This window comes from Miscanthus floridulus, chromosome 17, assembly GCF_019320115.1.
Source record: "Miscanthus floridulus cultivar M001 chromosome 17, ASM1932011v1, whole genome shotgun sequence".
Lineage (NCBI taxonomy): Eukaryota > Viridiplantae > Streptophyta > Magnoliopsida > Poales > Poaceae > Miscanthus > Miscanthus floridulus.
In genome coordinates, this window is record NC_089596.1 from 97320557 (window position 1) to 97338463 (window position 17907).

The window sequence follows — 17907 nt, forward strand, 5'->3', positions numbered from 1 at the left end:
CGTTGTCTCTCTCGACGACGCAAAACACTGTAGACAGAGGCGCTGCCGCGTGGAGAGAGCGAGGCAAAGAGAGAGGGAGGAAGGAGGCGGAGGGGGAACGGGCCGTGCTGCACCACACACTGGATACGGCGTCCCCGCGCCACGCCGCCACCGGATCTGGCCGGGGGAGGAGGCCCCATCCCCGCGCCGCGCTCCTGGACCAGATCCGCCGCCGAGGATCCATGCGAAGCCGCCGTCCCTCGGACACCGTGCTCGGAGGAGAGGGAGGGGTCGTCGTGCCGTGGTCGGAGGAGAGGCGCGGCCTAGATCCGCCGGGGAGCCGTCGAAGGAGAAAGAGGGGTCGTTCGCGCTCCTGGGGCCACGCTCGCCGCCGCGCTGCGCGCGCCAGGCCCGCCGCCCGCCGGAGACATGCTCGTGACGGGGGAGGGAGGGGCGCCGGGCATGGGGACGTCATGCTCGTGACGAGGGAGGGAGGGAGCCACGCCGCGCGCGCCGGGCCCGCCACCCGGCGGTGAGGAGCTCGGCTCCGGCCACGCTCGGCTCCGACAAAGGGTGGCGGTGGGTGGAAGCAGCAGTGGGGGCGGGTGGAAGAAGCAGAGCACGACGGCCACCACCACCACCGCCGCCGCCGCCCACCACCACCACCACCACCACCGGGAGGGCCGGATCCGGCTGCCACCGGAAGGGCCGGGGAAGAAGAAGGGGAGGGAGGGCCGGATCCGGCCGGGAGAGGGAGGGCCGGGGAAGAAGAAAGGGAGGGAGCGCCGGGGAAGAAGAAGGGGAGGGGAGGGACGCCGGCGGCAGGGAGAGGCGGGGTGCTCGGGGCGCTGGGGCAGGGTGCTCGAGAGTGGAGGGGTCGGCGGGGCGTTCTGTTGGAGAAGGCTAACTTTTGGGTGGCGATCTTTTTTCTGTGCTGGACCCAAATCAAATAATAGGTGTTGTATTTGGGTTGTTGTTGTTGGAGTCGGTCTAAGGACGTGGTTGATAGGCTGGTTACGGCGGCTACCGGCTAGTGCCCCGTGAGATGCGCTCTGTGGTGTTTGGTTCCCTCGACAAGTGCCAGAGCCTGGCTGGCAGCATGCAACAAACCCTACCGAGCCGCTCTAGGGAAACGAGAATCGATTCTGTTTCTTTACGAGCCTGGCTCGCGGTAGCAGGAGTGCGCGTGCGCCGTGGCCCGTGCGAGAAAGAGTGGAGCACAGCGAAGGATACAACCAAACAACCGATGTGCTCATCTAGTATATACCTATACAGTCACTGGAACGTAAGGATGTTACATACTACAGCCAGATCTCCTGGTCTCCAAACCAATGGGGCCTCAAGTGAATTGAACCCGCAAGTCAGCAACGTTTCATGTTCATTGTTTTATGGTCCGATTCAGTTTTGTATTCAGAGAGGGGGTTGGTACACTCATCCCATGTTCACAAATTTTCATGATGTAGGGCCTGTTTGGCATAGCTTAACGAGCTGTTGTGAGCTATTTTTTTTTATCAAACACTCATTTATAAAACAGTTTCATGGGTGAAACTGTTTTTTTCCTTCTCTCATAAAGACATGAGTTGAGATGAATCCGAAAAAATAGCTTATCCTAGCTCTCTTCCTCATTTCTCTCTCTTATCCATACGTGAAGCTGTTTTGCCAAAAGTTTTTCCAAAGCAGCTCAGCTTCACCTGAAAAGTTACTCATGAAGCTGAGCTGTGCCAAACGGGGCTGTAGTTTATATGTGGAAAAAAATGTTAATCATTGCAATTGGTCTAGATATTTTTTTGGTTTCTGACCCTAATAAGAGGCTATTTTATCCTATTGTTGTGCAGGGTGGATCCTTCCAAAAAAATACCATTGTGTTCAAAACCACGATAATAGTAATCTAGCGATCCGTTTAAATTTTCGATAATTGTCTATCTAAAATTAGTAAATTTAATGTTTGATGCGGATTTGTGACGAGTTTTTTTTTTTTGAAACAAGATAATGCCGAGTTTGTCTGCTAGAAATAGAGAAAAGGCGTTTATGCAGAAAACCGTATGCGCGCTGTTGCTCTCGCTCTAGCGAGAGGCCACGTCATCGGGCATGATCGAGGTTGACACGATTTTTTAGCGGCATGCGGACTGTTGAGGATCGTCTCCTTGTGTGCCGCGCAGCTTGTGCTGAAAATGACAGTATCTTGAATGCAAAGGTGCCTGAATATGGTGAGAATGCGCAGGACCATCATCGTATAGTATCTTTTTTTTCTTAACAAGATACTATACGGTATGTCAAAGGACCTACGAATCCTAACCAGTACCGCCTCCGTACTAAAAAATAAAGTCATTTTTGATAAGGCTTGGGCAGAATATAAATCATGAATAACTTTTAAGTTGTTGAGTTTGGAAATGTAAAAACTATAGGTATATATTTGTCTTAAAAAATATTTTCATAAAAATTTACATATATCACTTTTTGATAAATATCTTTATAAAAGTAAGTAGTCAAAGTTATACTTTGAAAACCGTGTCGCTGTCCAAAACAACTTCATTTTCAAGTATGAAGGGAGTATCTTTTTTCCTTTACGAAACATAGTGCATAAACAAACACCGTGTACGTACATTTACCCTATGATATATGGCTGCACGCATACGTAAGCCAACTCTATCCGAAAAGACTAAGAACACATCTCAAGATTAAAGATTGGCGAAGTCACCGTAAACATCGCGGCGACAAATATGCCATTTATCATTAAAAAATAGCATCGTAAAATACTAATTAAATCCAAGAAAATATTGATGCTTAAGAGTTTTTTGTTAACCGTTCTCGGACATGGCAAGAGAACTTTACTTGGAAGTTGGAACTCTGAGGGCTTTCCTTCTATATCCGTATTCGAAGCATTTTTCAATTTTTACCTGTTGTATACTCCCTCCGTCCCAGAATATCTGTCGTTCTCGCTTCCTGAGAAACAACTTTAACAAAATATATATTAAAAAATATTATTATTTATGATATATAATTAGCATCATTGGAAAGATCTTTGAATCTAGTTTTTTAACAAATTTATTTGGAGATACAAATGTTGCACATATTTTGTATAAATTGAATCAAAATCGTGGCACGGACACCGAAAACGATAGATAAATTGGGACAGAGGGAGTATATAATATAAAAACACTCTCGTAAGATTCCGATCTACCCTACATGACTAGAAATATAGTGGCAGTTGCGTAGGTGGGGGCTAACCATAATAACCCCAAAGCCTTTCACGAGGCGAAAAGCCGGTCTACTGATTGAGGCTCTACTGTTTGCTGCTTTTCCTCTGGCTCAAGAGACGACAATGGAGGCCTTGTTTAGATTGCAAGTTTTTTCATTCTCTTTTTATCCCATCAAATTTTTGAATACATACATGGAGTATTAAATATAGATAAAAAAATAACTAATTATATAGTTTGATTGTAAATTACGAGACGAATCTTTTGAGCCTAGTTAGGCTATGATTAAACAATAATTGTCAAATACAAACAAAAATACTACAGTGTTAAATACTGATTCCTAACCCCAATCTAAACAAGGCCCAACTTCAGGGCACTGATGATACGTTGCTATACTTGAGATGCAACATCAACTTTGATTGGGCCACGGGGGAAAACGAAGAGGTGAAGAACGACAAGCATACAGTTGGCAAAGTATGGTGGATGCGCCTAATAAAGTAAATTCCAATAGAAAACTTCTTACCAATTCCATTCAGATGTATTTCCTCCATCCTAAATTAAAGCCATTTCAACTTTTTGATGTGTATAATTTACTATGCACGTACATATAAGCTACTCTCGCTATCCCTTTTTAACCATCATTCTTCTCACTTACCGAGAAGTCAAATGTATTCAACTTTAACCCAATATATACAAGAAAATATTAATTAATATTTATAATACATAATTAGTACCATTAGATAGATCGTTGATACTTCATAACAAACTGATACAAATATTACTAATATTTTCTATAAACCTAATCAAACTTAAAAAAAAAATTAACCAACACGAATACCATAGCAACACTTGAAAAAGGACGAAGGAGTATGTTTAGATATATAGTAAAACCATCTAAAAAAAGATATATAGTAAAACCTATACATCTAAAAAAATTAAATCTAACTTACAATTCAAAATTCAGCAGAAGACTCAACCAGATTCAGTCAGACGTTAAATAAATGCAAGCAATTCAAAGTATGCATGTCACAATTTGTATATGCATGAGGTCATAGCCACAGTTGCGCTCCAATTCTGGGCTTAGAATATCCAACTGAGCACATGATGATCAATCTAAACGCTCCAATTCTGGGCTTAGAATATTCATCTGAGCACATGATCAATCAGACGGCATGCAAAAGAGAGGCAATCAAACAGCCACGGAATGCTTTCCCAAAAAAAAACAGCAATGTAATAAACAATATTGAAAATTCCTACATACCACCGCTCTTTTGTTTATAATCATAATAACATTGCCTACTGTTTATATTGACATATATCTGACATTACACAGGACACTAATTTCTTTACAACAAGGGTTGGGTTACGCCATAGCTCCCAGTGTGGTGAAGCCAATACATAATACATGCGTCGCATACAAGAATGGCCAAGCACAATGCATGATATAATCACACAAAAATCGCATTTGCTGGGGCACAAATTTGCTCTTGTTAACTATGTAGCCTACAGAAGTTGGGCACTGCCAAATGAGTTGTGTTGCTGATGGCCGTTGTTCGCCACTGGGAATGCCCCGAAGCCAGAATCCAGAAAGGGATTGTTTGTTGCAGGACCCATGCCCATCTGTGGCTGCATAGGTGGTCCAAAGGGATTTGGCTGCATCATCGTGGGGATCTGCGGATGCTGCTGAGACATGGCAGCCATTTGAACTGATGGTGGGGGAGCAACTTGGTTTGACATGGCGAAAGGATCATTTGTCATGAATGGATTAGGTGCTGCTGAACCATACAGCTGTTGCTGTTGCCTCTGCCTGTAGGCCCCATCGTCATAAAGGCTGTCCAAAATGAGCTTGTCGAATCCACCACCCTGTAAAATGAGGCCAGAAGTTTATTTTGATTGAACGCAGCTCGCAATGGCACAAATTGTCAAATTGTATGAAATACTGTTGCTATGATTCAATGCTTAGCCTGCTAAACTGGCTAAATTGCATTCTAGAATACCAATCAATTGGACTAGATTTAGCTTTTCTAGAGTGCATAGTAAAAAACTATGTACCTTGAAAAGCCAAAACGACTTATAATTTGGAATTGAGGGAGCATTTCACAAGGTGCACATGGTCAGCCAAACATGCAATTAATGTCATTGGCATCACCATGCAGTCTAGAGCTACTCATTATGGGTGTAACGCAGGGCATAAGACTTATGCATAATTATCTTCACAAACGCTGTAGTGCAGACAAGGGGAGCTACTCATTATGTTTATCTTCAGCCAAGAATCCATAACACTGATCCGAACTTATCCATGCGGTTAGGCACTCCGCACTCTTCAAATAAGGGGAAAAGGAAAGTAAGACTAAAAATGCCCTATGATGGTCATATGTAAGACATGCAAGGCTGCGTATGATGTATGGGCCACAGCAATACTTAGTACATCAAGCGATGTGGCCTTGATCCACGGAACAACCTAGCACAGGGCATAAATTGTCTCCAGAACATATGCCTACAGAAATGTTGCAACAAAGTTTTGACCAAAATGTATGGATTTACTAATAGGACGACTGAAACATCATACTAAATAGTGCTGATGATGTGAGGGACGTGCGAATATAGCAGCTGTGACATATTCAGATGCCACAGCATTTCAACATGCAATGGAAACATAACACATCATAAAAACTGATATGAAGGTTAACGAAACAAACCAATTGACCGACAGAAGAAGATGAAGTTGTGTTGCTCGGTGCGGTAACAAGGGCGAGTTCCCATCCTGTAGGATCAAACCCCTTATCTTGAAATGCAGTGTAACCAGTTGTTGAAGCACCATCTGATAAAGATGCAAAAAGAATCGACCGCTTAATGAAAGATCCTTTACAGGTACTTAACATGTGCTAGGAATTAGAAGTAACAGACTACCTGTTGGAACAATAGCCAAGGCAAGAGCATTGCTTTCCTCTATAGCTGATACAGCAGGATTTGGATCATCTAAGCCCTATGAGCAAACAAAAATTCAGATTGTAGAAACAAGCACATAAGGTTTAGACCATAATATTAATGTGTTATTTTACCCACCAGTAAGTCACCAGTATCGGCCACCTCAGTCTTGGGAGGAGGTGAAACAACTTCAGTAACAGGTGGTACCGGAACAGGTTCTTCAACTGGTGCCTTTTCCTCTTCAACAGTAGCAGGCTCAGGAATTTCCTCTGATTCTTCAGGTTTGTATGTAAGAAGAAGCCTCTCAGGAAGTTCCTGATGAAAAAATAAATAAATCAACCTTATTCCAGTACTCAGAAGAATACCAAATATGAGAAATAAACCACAGAATCTCAAGTTGGTCAATACAAGGTTGAGTGTGAAATTTAAGTTTAGTAATAGAAGCAAATGAAATAATTAGTTGGTGTGTAGACCTATAATTGAAACAAGAGAATAAAGGAAAACCGGTGAAGAAATTATGAAGGTTTAAGCTACAGCAATGTGTGCTTGAATTCAAGCTATATATTTTCACTAAAGCAATCTTGTTACCTAAAACAGAAAATAAAAACAGCCATGTGATTTTGATAGGAACCCTAGTCCTACCAGGAACCGATCTCAGGTTGTATGAGTGGGAGGAGGGAAGTCGAGGCTTGAGCGAGCGAGGAAGTCGGCGCAGAGGCGCCGTGGCTGCGCAGGCGGTGGAAGGCAGAGGGCGGCGGCGCTACAGTACCGTCGCTACAGTGCGGCGGTACTGTTCACGGAAGGAAGGTGAGAGAAGGCGGCTAGGGTTTCTCCCGGCTCCCTTCAGGAAGCCGGAAACAATAATATGTTTCTGCTTAATCTCCTGTGAAAGTCTTACAAGCTATTTATATCCCTTTACCTAAAAATAGAAATAACTCCCTAATAATAATAATAACTAATAATAGATGGACTCCTGGATGCGCCTGGCCATGGGCCCTCCACTGTGTGCGGCAATTTAGCCGCTAGAGGGCCTTTGCCTGCTGTAGGAGATGCCGGTCATAACATCTCTCCCCGCCTGCGAAAACAGCTCGTCCTCGAGCTGGAAATCGGGGAAGTCGTCGCGGAAGGCGTCAAGAGTCTCCCAGGTGGCGTCGTCGTCGGAGAGGCCATGCCACTTGACCAAGAGCTTCCAGGCGCCGCGACGTTGCTGCGCCCGCAGCATCGAGCGTCGGTGGAAGATCGCCGAGTGCAGTCGGAGGGTCGCCGCGGTGCTGCTTCAGAAGACCCACATGGAAGACGTCGTGGATGCGGGCGCCCTCTGGAAGTTGTAGACGATAAGCGACGCGGCCGATACGTTCGAGAACGCGAAACGGACCGGCCCATCGTGGCCCCAGCTTGCGTTTGGCGCGCGGGTCCAGGGACTGCGTGGTGCGGTGGAGAAGACGCAGCCAGACCCACGCGCCCACCTCGAACTCAACATCCCTGTGATTGGCGTCGTAGTACTTCTTGGACAGCTGCTGTGCTTGGAGGAGCCGCTGACGGACCTCCGCGAGCATTTCGTCGCGGCTGCGGAGAAGGGTGTCGGTTGTTTCGGTGTTGGCCGTCCCGGGCTTGTAGGGAACGATCGGGGGCGGGGAACGGCCGTACACGACCTCGAAAGGAGTCGCGCGAAGGGCGGTATGGAAGGAAGTATTATAGCAATACTCCGCCCAAGAGAGCCAGTCCACCCAAGCGCGCGGCCGGTCACCTGTAACACAGCGCAGATACATAGCAATCACTTTGTTAACCACCTCCGACTGGCCGTCCGTCTGAGGATGGAAGGCTGTGCTCATCCGTAGAGTCACGCCCGCTCGCTGAAAGAGGTCACGCCACACGTGGCCGGTAAACACGGGGTCCCTGTCACTGACGATAGACCGGGGGAACCCATACAACCGGACGACGCCGTCAAAGAAGGCGCGAGCGACCGACGCCGCAGTGTAGGGGTGGCCGAGCGCAATAAAATGCGCGTACTTGGAGAAGCGGTCGACGACGGTGAGGATGACCGACTTGCCACCAACCTTGGGCAGCCCCTCGATGAAATCCATAGAAATGTCTGCCCACACCTGAGACGGCACCTCAAGGGGCTGCAGGAGGCCGGCCGGCTGAAGGGCCTCCGTCTTGTTGCGCTGGCACGTCACACATGTGCGCACCCAGTCCTGCACCAAGGAACGATCACCGGGGATAAAAAAATCAGCGCGGAGACGGTGAAGAGTCTTCTGGATCCCCTCGTGTCCAGCACCATGCGCGAGCTGAATAGCCTGGTGCCGGAGGTCAGCGATGTCGGGGATGAACACGCGGGAGCCGTGCAGCAAGAGGTCACCGTCCTCGCGCCATGGGGTGGCCAGGTCGCCCGCGCGCAAGCGGGCACGCAGCTGGACGGCATCCGGAGCTGTAGCCGAGGCGCGGCGGACATGGTCGAAGTAGACGAAGGTCGGCCCGGAGAGCGCAGCCCCTGCTGCAGCCGTGCAGGAGGCCTCTGGGGCCATGTTGGCGTCGCGGCGGGACAAGGCGTCCGCCACGGTGTTGAAGCGACCCGGGCGGAACTCGACAGCGAAGTCGAAACCGAAGAGCTTGCTGACCCACTGGTGCTGAGGTACCGTAGAGAGTCGCTGGTCCAATAAGTACTTGAGGCTGTAGTGGTCCGTGCGCACCACGAAGTGGCGGCCCCAAAGGTAGGGCCTCCAATGCCGCACAGCCTGCACCAACCCGATGAGCTCACACTCGTAGGCGGCCAGCTTGAGATGGCGAGCGGCGAACGGCCTGCTGAAGAAAGCGAGGGGTCCCGCGCCCTGATGAAGGACGGCGCCGAACCCCGCGCCGGACGCGTCGCAGTCGACGATGAAGACCTTTTCGAAATCGGGCATCTGGAGCACGGGGCCCGTGGTGAGCGCGCCCTTGAGCGCCTGGAAGGCCGCCTCGGCGTCGGTGTCCCACTCGAACGCGTCTCGGCGCAAGAGACGCGTTAGTGGGGCTGCGATGACACCAAAGTCCTGGATGAACTTCCGGTAGTAGCCGGCGAGCCCGAGGAAGCCTCGCAAGGCCCGAGCGGAACGTGGAGCTGGCCACGCAGCCACCGCTGCGATCTTGTCGGCGTCCATGGCAACGCCCGCCGCGGAGATGACGTGCCCGAGGTAGGCCACCGAAGAGGCCCCAAACGAACACTTGGAACGCTTGAGGTGGAGGCGGTGGGCGCGGAGGGCGGTGAGGACGAGGCCGATGTGCTGTAGGTGCTCCGCCCAAGAGGAGCTGTAGATCAGAATATCATCAAAAAACACCAGCACAAACCTTCGAAGAAACGGCCTGAGGACGTCGTTCATCAGCGCTTGGAAGGTAGCCGGGGCGTTGGAGAGTCCGAAGGGCATCACCAAGAACTCATAATGCCCCTGGTGTGTGCGGAAGGCCGTCTTGCTGATGTCGTCCGGGTGCATCCGCACCTGATGGTAGCCAGAGCGCAAGTCCAACTTCGTGAAGAAGCGGGCACCGTGAAGCTCGTCCAGAAGCTCATCCACCACTGGGATGGGAAACTTGTCCTTGGAGGTCTTCGCGTTGAGGGCGCGGTAGTCGATGCAGAACCTCCAGGACTTGTCCGCCTTGCGAACAAGGAGGACCGGAGCGGAGAACGGTGACGTGCTGGGGCGGATGATGCCTTGGGCGAGCATCTCAGCGCACTGCCGCTCCAGCTCGTCTTTCTGAAGCTGAGGATAACGGTACGGCCGCACCGCCACCGGGGCCGTGCCAGGCAAGAGGTAAATGCGGTGGTCGTACGGCCGCGCCGGTGGGAACCCCGTCGGCTCGTCGAAGATGGCGTGGTGCTGCTGAAGAAGGCTGTCCAGCAAGGGCATCCCGGGGGCGGCGGCGACCGCGGCTAGCTGCTGTTGGGCTGGCGCCATCGGCCCCCCCACGCCTTGCCACGTGATCCGGCGGCCGTCGCGCCAGAACGCCAAAGTGAGCGCCGTGCAGTCCCAAAGGATCGGCCCCAGCGCCCGGAGGAAGTCGAAGCCGATGATGAAGTCGAAGGCGCCCAAGTTGAGGCCGACGCATGTGATGGCGAAGTCCTCGTCCTCAATGCGGATGGGCACGTCGTGTGCGATCCCCTCGCAAGCCAAGCGATCACCGTTGGCGACGGTGACCCGAAGATGCTCGCCCCCAGAGGGAGAGAGACCGAGGCGGCGCATGGCAGCTCCCTGGACGAAGTTGTGCGTGGAGCCGGTGTCGAGGAGGGCCAAGAAGCGCTCGTTCTTGCAGGTGATCGGCAACAGCATGGCGTTCGGTGGACGAATGCCGGCCACCGCATGGAGAGAAACCACCAGGGAGGTGGCTGCGGGGGCCTCTGGGTCGGCCGGCTCCTCCGGACGGTCGGCTGGGTGACCCTCCTCCCCAGCCGCGACCCCCTGCTCGTCGACGATGTAGTCGGTGGTCTCGAGGTAGAAGAGGCGCTTACAGATATGGCCACGAACATACGGCTCGTCACAGTTGAAGCAGAGGCCTTGTCGACGCCGTTCCACCTGCTCCGCCGGCGTGAGGCGTCGAAAAGTACGTGGCTGCCCGGGGGCGGCAGTGGCAGCCGGCTGGACCGGGGCAGAGGCAGAAGTCGCCGCCGCCACGGGCCGAGGGCCACGGCCGGTCCGCTGCTGCTGCTGCAGCTGCTGTAGAGCAGGGAGGAAGGCCGCCGTGCGCCGCTCGTAGGCACGCGCGTAGTACATCGCCGTCTGTAGGTCCGGCGGGTGGTGCATCTCCACGTCGACCCTAATGTGCTCGGGAAGGCCGCCCACGTACAGCTGAGCCTTCTGGCGGGCGTTGAGGTCGCGCTCGTGGCAGAGGACGGCGTTGTAGCGCTCCGAGTAGTCCTGGACAGAAGAGAAGGGCAGCCGAGCAAGCTCCGCCAAACGTGTGCCCTGCGTCGGAGGCCCGAAGCGGAGCTGGCACAGCTCGCGGAACCGCTCCCACGTAGGCATGCCCTCGTCTTGTTCAAGCGCGTAGTACCATGTCTGAGCCCCGCCACGGAGGTGGTAGGAAGCCAGCCACGTGCGATCTGAGGCGAGGGTGCGCTGCCCCCGAAAGAACTGCTCGCACTGGTTGAGCCAGTTTAGCGGGTCGACGGCGCCGTCATAAGTAGCAAACTCCAGCTTGTAGAAGCGCGGTGGGGCATGGGCGCCCGCGTGGACGCCGCTGGGCGCGCTGTGCGTGCCGGCATGGACGCTGCCGGGCGCGCTGTCCTCCGGGAGGCCGCTGACCCCCGCTGCCGAGGGGGTAGGGGCGCCGCCGTACAGCAGCGTCCCGTCGGTGCCGCCGTAGAAGGTACCGGCACTCGGGGCTGGAGGCACGACAGGGGCGGTCCCGGCAGATGGCGTGATGGTGGTGGCCGACGTGTAGATTGGCGGCATCGTACCCATCAGCGCCCATGACGGGATGGGCGACGGGGAGGCCGGCCACCGCATCTGATGCAGGGGAACCCCCGAGCTGCCCTGGGGTATGCCGAAGGAGAAGCTCGTTGGCGGGAACGTAGTAGGCGCGGGCGGTGGTGGTGGCGGCTGCGAGGTGGGCGGAGGGGGGGGCGGAAGAAGGCTCGCCAAAGATTGCTGCATGGCGGCCATGTTGCGGCTGATCTGATCCATGTTGGTGCCGAATTGGTCGACCACACCGGCCAAACCCTCCAGGGTGAGGGCGGTGCCGGATGACTGCGAGATTTCGGAGGATGCGGCCGGCAGCGGAACGGTGGGAACCGGCGGGATGAGGGCGCCGGTGGACTGCGGAGTCGTGGACATCGTCCTGGAATTCCCTGATACCAAGGTGATAGGAACCCTAGTCCTACCAGGAACCGATCTCAGGTTGTATGAGTGGGAGGAGGGAAGTCGAGGCTTGAGCGAGCGAGGAAGTCGGCGCGGAGGTGCCGTGGCTGCGCAGGCGGTGGAAGGCAGAGGGCGGCGGCGCTACAGTACCGTCGCTACAGTGCGGCGGTGCTGTTCACGGAAGGAAGGTGAGAGAAGGCGGCTAGGGTTTCTCCCGGCTCCCTTCAGGAAGCCGGAAACAATAATATGTTTCTGCTTAATCTCATGTGAAAGTCTTACAAGCTATTTATATCCCTTTACCTAAAAATAGAAATAACTCCCTAATAATAATAATAACTAATAATAGATGGACTCCTGGATGCGCCTGGCCATGGGCCCTCCACTGTGTGCGGCAATTTAGCCGCTAGAGGGCCTTTGCCTGCTGTAGGAGATGCCCGTCATAACAGATTTCCCAATCCCAATTGCATAAATAGACAATAAATAATTAAACACGAACAAGAAAAAAGTATTTTTAATCACAAGCAAGTTGGGGTAGGATAGACTGAAAGATATCAAATCCAACAATTGAGTACACATAAACAGAAATTTTATACAAATGATATCACCCAATCACTAACCAGGGGTTCTCGAACTGGGACCATGCGTGGAGCCTCCTTCACATAATCCTCCATAGTTGCAAGAAATGTTTGTGGTGGCTGAGAATTTCCCCTCATAAGATGTCACAACACAATCCGGTGCAAATAGTCAAGACTAGACAGACAGTACAAGTCCTCACCTCCCTCAGAGTGGGAAACTGAAAATTCCTAGCAAGTTCTAAACCCCGGCAATTCTCGTAGAAATCAGATAGACTCCCAGCCTGAAATGTGTCAAATAACCTAAATAAGAGCAGTGAAAACACAGTGTTTTGATCTTTTTAAAATCTTGGAATACTTCAAAGATCATCCTCTTCTGGACTCTGGAGTTACCTGTTGGCCAGCCCTTCTGTAGATTTCAAGAGCTTTAAGTGCTTCATGTCTTGGCATCTCAAAAAACTAGACAAAACGAAAACCAACATAAGTGCACAATGTCAGACATGCGCAAGAAGATATTTCCACATGAAAACTGTCCTTTACCTTATCAACAAGGTTGATAATTCCGTCATTTATCGCACAATAAATTTTAAAGCTTTCTTTTAGCACCTGTGCAAAATATAGCCATAACATGAGGTCAAATCAACTATTAAAACATGAAGCAAATGCAGAATAGATTATACTATTATTTACTATTTAGCAATTCAATGACAGTTTCCAAACAGGAAAAAATAGGGGCATAATTCAATACTTCTATAGGGTAGATTACTTTCACATAGCAATGAATAATAATATAACACAAGCTTTCATGGATGCTTCAGAAACAACCAACATGGAGCATTGAAGGAAATATTTCCCAGCAGTAAACATAGGTAATTTCAGGAAATATTTTCTTATCGTCCAGGATACATATCATAGATATGATACTAATAATAAACAATAGAAATTGTACGCACTATAGTTATAGCAGAAAGAATTGCTCTATTTTCAGTTTTCCACCATCATCATTTTGATAGGTTGAAGAGACAAGGCTGACATATTTGTTTAAAAATCAGAATTATATAAGTTAAAAATAAATAGTGTTTTCCTAGCCTAAAATAGCAGACATGTCACACTACACCACAAACAAATCGAAACAAAGAACAGAGCTTACCAAAGCTAGAGCGTATTGCACCAAGTAGTTATTATTTGCAGCTCCTTCAGGCTACAGAGGGGGGAACAAAGTTATGTTTTGTTTCAAGTAAAGGAAAGAAAACAAAACAAATGAGAAGGAGCTAGCAGACTAGATAGCCAAAAGTTAAAAGAGATAATCACCCGACATCCAACAAGTCGGTATAGTAACTGCTGCAATGCTGGCAGCTGCTCTAACAGATCCTGTGAATCCAACTCTCTTGTTCTACTGTGACCCTGATGGCAAAAAGAGAATTAGTTGACGAATTAATTAGTAAACTGGAATTGGTACTGAAATTAAACACAGTTGCAATCCTCAAATCTAATCATTTGCAGGCTTGAAGTACCAAACTGAGATGCAATGTTTCAAACCTTTTCAGGACCTTGACCTTGTTTGGACAAACGCTCAGCTTCGACATCATACTTCAAAACTCTGAAGCATTCCAACCTTTCCTCCAAAAACAAACCATATGTGCGCACCCAGGCAGAACAATCCCAAGCTGCACAGAACTCGGTATCAGAAAACAAGGAAATCATGAGATGATAAGCAGGGTAGGAACAATTTTCTACCAAGCTAGAAATTCTAACCAATTGGACTGGAGTCATCCTTAAAGTTTGAAAGTTGCAGAATCCGTCCCCTTTGTGTAAAGTTAAGAAGCTCTTCTCGAAATGTAGGATCGCCCTCGCGAAGAAGTCTATGGATTACTACAAGTGTTTTCAGAGCAACCTGTTGTCACAAAATATCTCATGATTTCCTTGTTATGTGGTGGTCTTTGGACAAACATAAAGTCCCATCAAAGTACGTGACCCTCATCAAGGACATGTACAACAATGTTGTGACTAGTGTTCGATCAAACGATGGTAACACAGATTACTTCCCGATTAAAATTGGACTTCATCAAGGGTCAGCCTTAAGCTCGTATCTCTTTGCCTTGGTAATGGATGAGGTTATCAGGAACATACAAGGGGATATCCCTTGGTGTATGTTGTTCGCTGATGATGTAGTGTTAGTGGACGAAAGCCAGGCGGGAGTAAATAGGAAACTAGAGTTATGGCGGCAGACCCTTGAGTCTAAAGGTTTTAGATTGAGCAGAACTAAAACCGAATACATGAGATACGACTTTGGCGGAGTTGTACAGGAGGAGGGAGATGTGAGTTTGGAAGCTCAAGTAGTGCCAAAGGACACCTTTCGGTATCTGGAATCGATGCTACAAAGGGATGGAGATATTGATGCGGACTTTGGCCATAGAATCAAAGCAGGGTGGATCAAGTGGCGACAAGCTTCTGGCATTCTCTGTGACAAGAGGGCACCACAAAAGCTAAAATGCAAGTTCTATAGAACGGCGATTAGACCGGCTATGTTGTATGGAGCAGAATGTTGGCCTACAAAGATTCGACATGTTCAACAACTGAGTGTTGCAGAAATGCGTATGTTGCGATGGATTTGCGGTCACACAAGAATGGACCGAGTTCGGAACGATGATATACGTGATCGCCTAGAGGTAGCACCAATTGAAGAAAAGCTTGTCCAACATCGGTTGAGGTGGTTTGGCCATGTGCAAAGGAGACCTCCAGAGGCACCAGTGCATTGTGGAGTCCTAAGCCAAGCTAATAATATGAGAATAGGTAGAGGAAGACCGAAATTAACATGGGGGGAGGCAATAAAAAGAGATTTGAAAGCTTGGGATATACCTAAAGATCTATGTTTGAATAGGAGTACTTGGAAAGCAGCTATTGAAGTGCCTGAACCGTGACTTGGGGCTCTTGGTGGGTTTCAACTCTAGCCTACCCCAACTTGCTTGAAACTGAAAGGCTATGTTGTTGTTGTTGTTGTTGTATATGAATTAAGAGAAGAATTTTAAGATTGTCTCGCAACTGCAACATTTAGCTTTGCTAATCATTCACGAAGAACCTTGAATGGAAATACTAGTTACTACCAAAAGAGAACCAATCATTTTCAAACAATTATCACAAGAATTACATAAGCTAGATCCAAAAGGTTCAACGCATAACAGAATGTAACTATTAACTTCCTTCAAAGCCCCAATTAACATAACTCAGGAAACTACAAACAACCGATCTACTAATCTAGTATACACTGAAACACTATATTTCCAAATGAAACAAGGCATTGCAACTTCTGTTATCCACTTGTAAATCTTTGATAAGAACATACCAGAAATAGTGCAGGTTACATTTCAAGTCACAGATTTCATCTCAGATCATAAAAAATATTAACTCAACTAGGGTATCGACCATAAGTAAGACTTTTTTTCTAGAACATGCAGGAGATCTGTGTATCTTTGTATTAGAGATGAGAGAGAGAAACGTCCCATACAACACAACCCTCATATCTCACTGGAGAATAAGCAGGGGACGCCTTATAAAAGACTAGAAGAACCACAAACACCTGAAACAGAAAATCAAGGAATGACACTAGCCCGGACTAAGCAGGTTAGCCCTAGCCCCTGACCTATGCCCAATTCCTTAAGCTTTCTAGCTCCAGCCAAGGCCCCAAATTCTCATCTCCTCCATATAAAATACAGATAGGCCATTGAGAGAGGGGCGAAGCACAATCGAAGACACACTTGTTTCTGTGGATCCATATGTCCAAGCACCTAAAATGACAGCACTGTTATGCTAGCCTTATCAATATTATGGCTAGCTTTCCTCCAACAATCAGCAAACCTCACTCCATAGTGCTAGATGATTAACAAGCAGCATATTGTGTGTCGTAATGTTATTTGGATGAATCAAGTAAACTGTTCACGCTTGCTCACCCAATGCTCAGCATTTTATTTAGACGAATCAAGGCTTTGTTCATGCTTGCAAACAACTCAACAGAAATTCCACATCTCATCAGGGAAATATATCATCCATAATATGATGACATACTAATGTTTAGCATGTTCGCAAAAGGGAAGTCCAATTAAAATTACATCCAAAAACAATTAAATCTCGAGAGTAAGCACGAACAAGGAAAATTTTCATGTGAGCATAGAACTTACAATCCAGTTGCGGGTCTTGGCAAGACGGCGGGCAAGCGCGTGGATGCAGTAGGCGACATCCGCCCGAGGCCTGGCGATGGACGTGGCCGCAGCAACCTCTGCAACACCACCGCACAAAAATCAACCATCATCAAACACTGCACGAAACCTAAAAGCACGCACGCCCTTCCCTCCTTCAGAGCCTCCCCTCCCCACTTAGCCTACCCTGACCACTTAGAGGCACGATCTAATTCCACCCGCCCCCGTAAACACTAAATTAGGCCGAAGCCTAAATACGCGGAAACACGGGGTATAAGAAGAATCAACTCACTGCGCAGGTGGCGCTCCTTGGGCGGGCACTCCACGTGGTTAGTAGCCTTCACGATCGCCACATCCAGATCCTACAAAAACGAGCAGACACCAATCAAAACCCGCAGATCCGAGGCTGCTCCCGCGCCCCAGCACACCACCTGCTCGCCTAGCAGACGGAGAGACTAGGGTTTGGAGCAACCGCCCAAACTTAGGTCGGAGAAAAATCCCGGGAAAATCGGGGGAGAAGACGCCGGATCGAAGGCACACCTTGAAGTCCGAGTTGAGATTGGCGAGGCTAACGGTGGTGGTGTCCTTGATGGCGCCGTAGGCCTTGCGCCAGCTCTGCATCGACGCCATTTCCTGGGCGGGCCGCTTCGTCCTCCCCGCCGCTGTTCTCCTCTTCCTTTCTGGCCTTTCTGGACTTCTGGTTCCGGGGGACGCGTATGATTCGGGTTTTTTCTATTTCCTCCTCGGGGCGGTTTTGCTGGCGTGTAAAATTTCGCCGACGAGCGGAGTAAAAATGAACAAGGCGAGGCTGTTTTTTTGTGAAGTTGCGTACGAGAGCGGGTGCGTCTGGAGTGACGACTTCCCTCTCATGGTTTACGAGCGGAGGAAGGTTCGAGGCTTCCGGAACCAGGAGGCTGCGTCTCGAGTGAGCAGACGCCTTAGATTTGTGGGCGAAATTTGAGAATTTGATTAGTGTAGTATTTTTGTTTTTATTTGGTAATTAGTATTTAATTATAGATTAATTAGGTTTAAAACGTTCGTCTCGTGATTTTCAACCAAACTGTGTAATTAGTTTTTTTTCGTCTATATTTAATGCTCCATGCACGTATCGCAAGATTTGATGTGATGGCTATTATAGCACTTTTTGGGAAAACTTTTTGGAACTAAACAAGGCCTGATGCTAGTTTGTTATGAGAGAAAAATAATATAC

The 17907-nt window shown here is 49.1% G+C and overlaps 2 protein-coding genes across 2 annotated transcripts; one reads left to right on the plus strand and one right to left on the minus strand.

Moving 5' to 3' along the window:
- Positions 1-4407: 4407 nt before the first annotated feature.
- On the minus strand, positions 4408-17500 carry LOC136518728 (putative clathrin assembly protein At2g01600). The gene is made up of 15 exons (XM_066512417.1): positions 17238-17500; positions 16990-17059; positions 16680-16777; positions 14260-14398; positions 14044-14171; positions 13816-13908; positions 13655-13705; positions 13045-13110; positions 12898-12963; positions 12708-12788; positions 12550-12627; positions 6243-6419; positions 6087-6162; positions 5876-5997; positions 4408-5039 (listed from the first exon to the last, which is right to left on the minus strand). The coding sequence occupies exons 1-15, from the start codon at positions 17325-17327 to the stop codon at positions 4680-4682; spliced, it is 1695 nt and encodes a 564-aa protein (XP_066368514.1). The 5' UTR covers positions 17328-17500; the 3' UTR covers positions 4408-4679.
- On the plus strand, positions 14409-16661 carry LOC136518729 (uncharacterized). Its single transcript, XM_066512418.1, has one exon. It carries the CDS (start codon positions 14433-14435, stop codon positions 15423-15425), a length of 993 nt encoding a protein of 330 aa, XP_066368515.1. The 5' UTR covers positions 14409-14432; the 3' UTR covers positions 15426-16661.
- Positions 17501-17907: the final 407 nt, after the last annotated feature.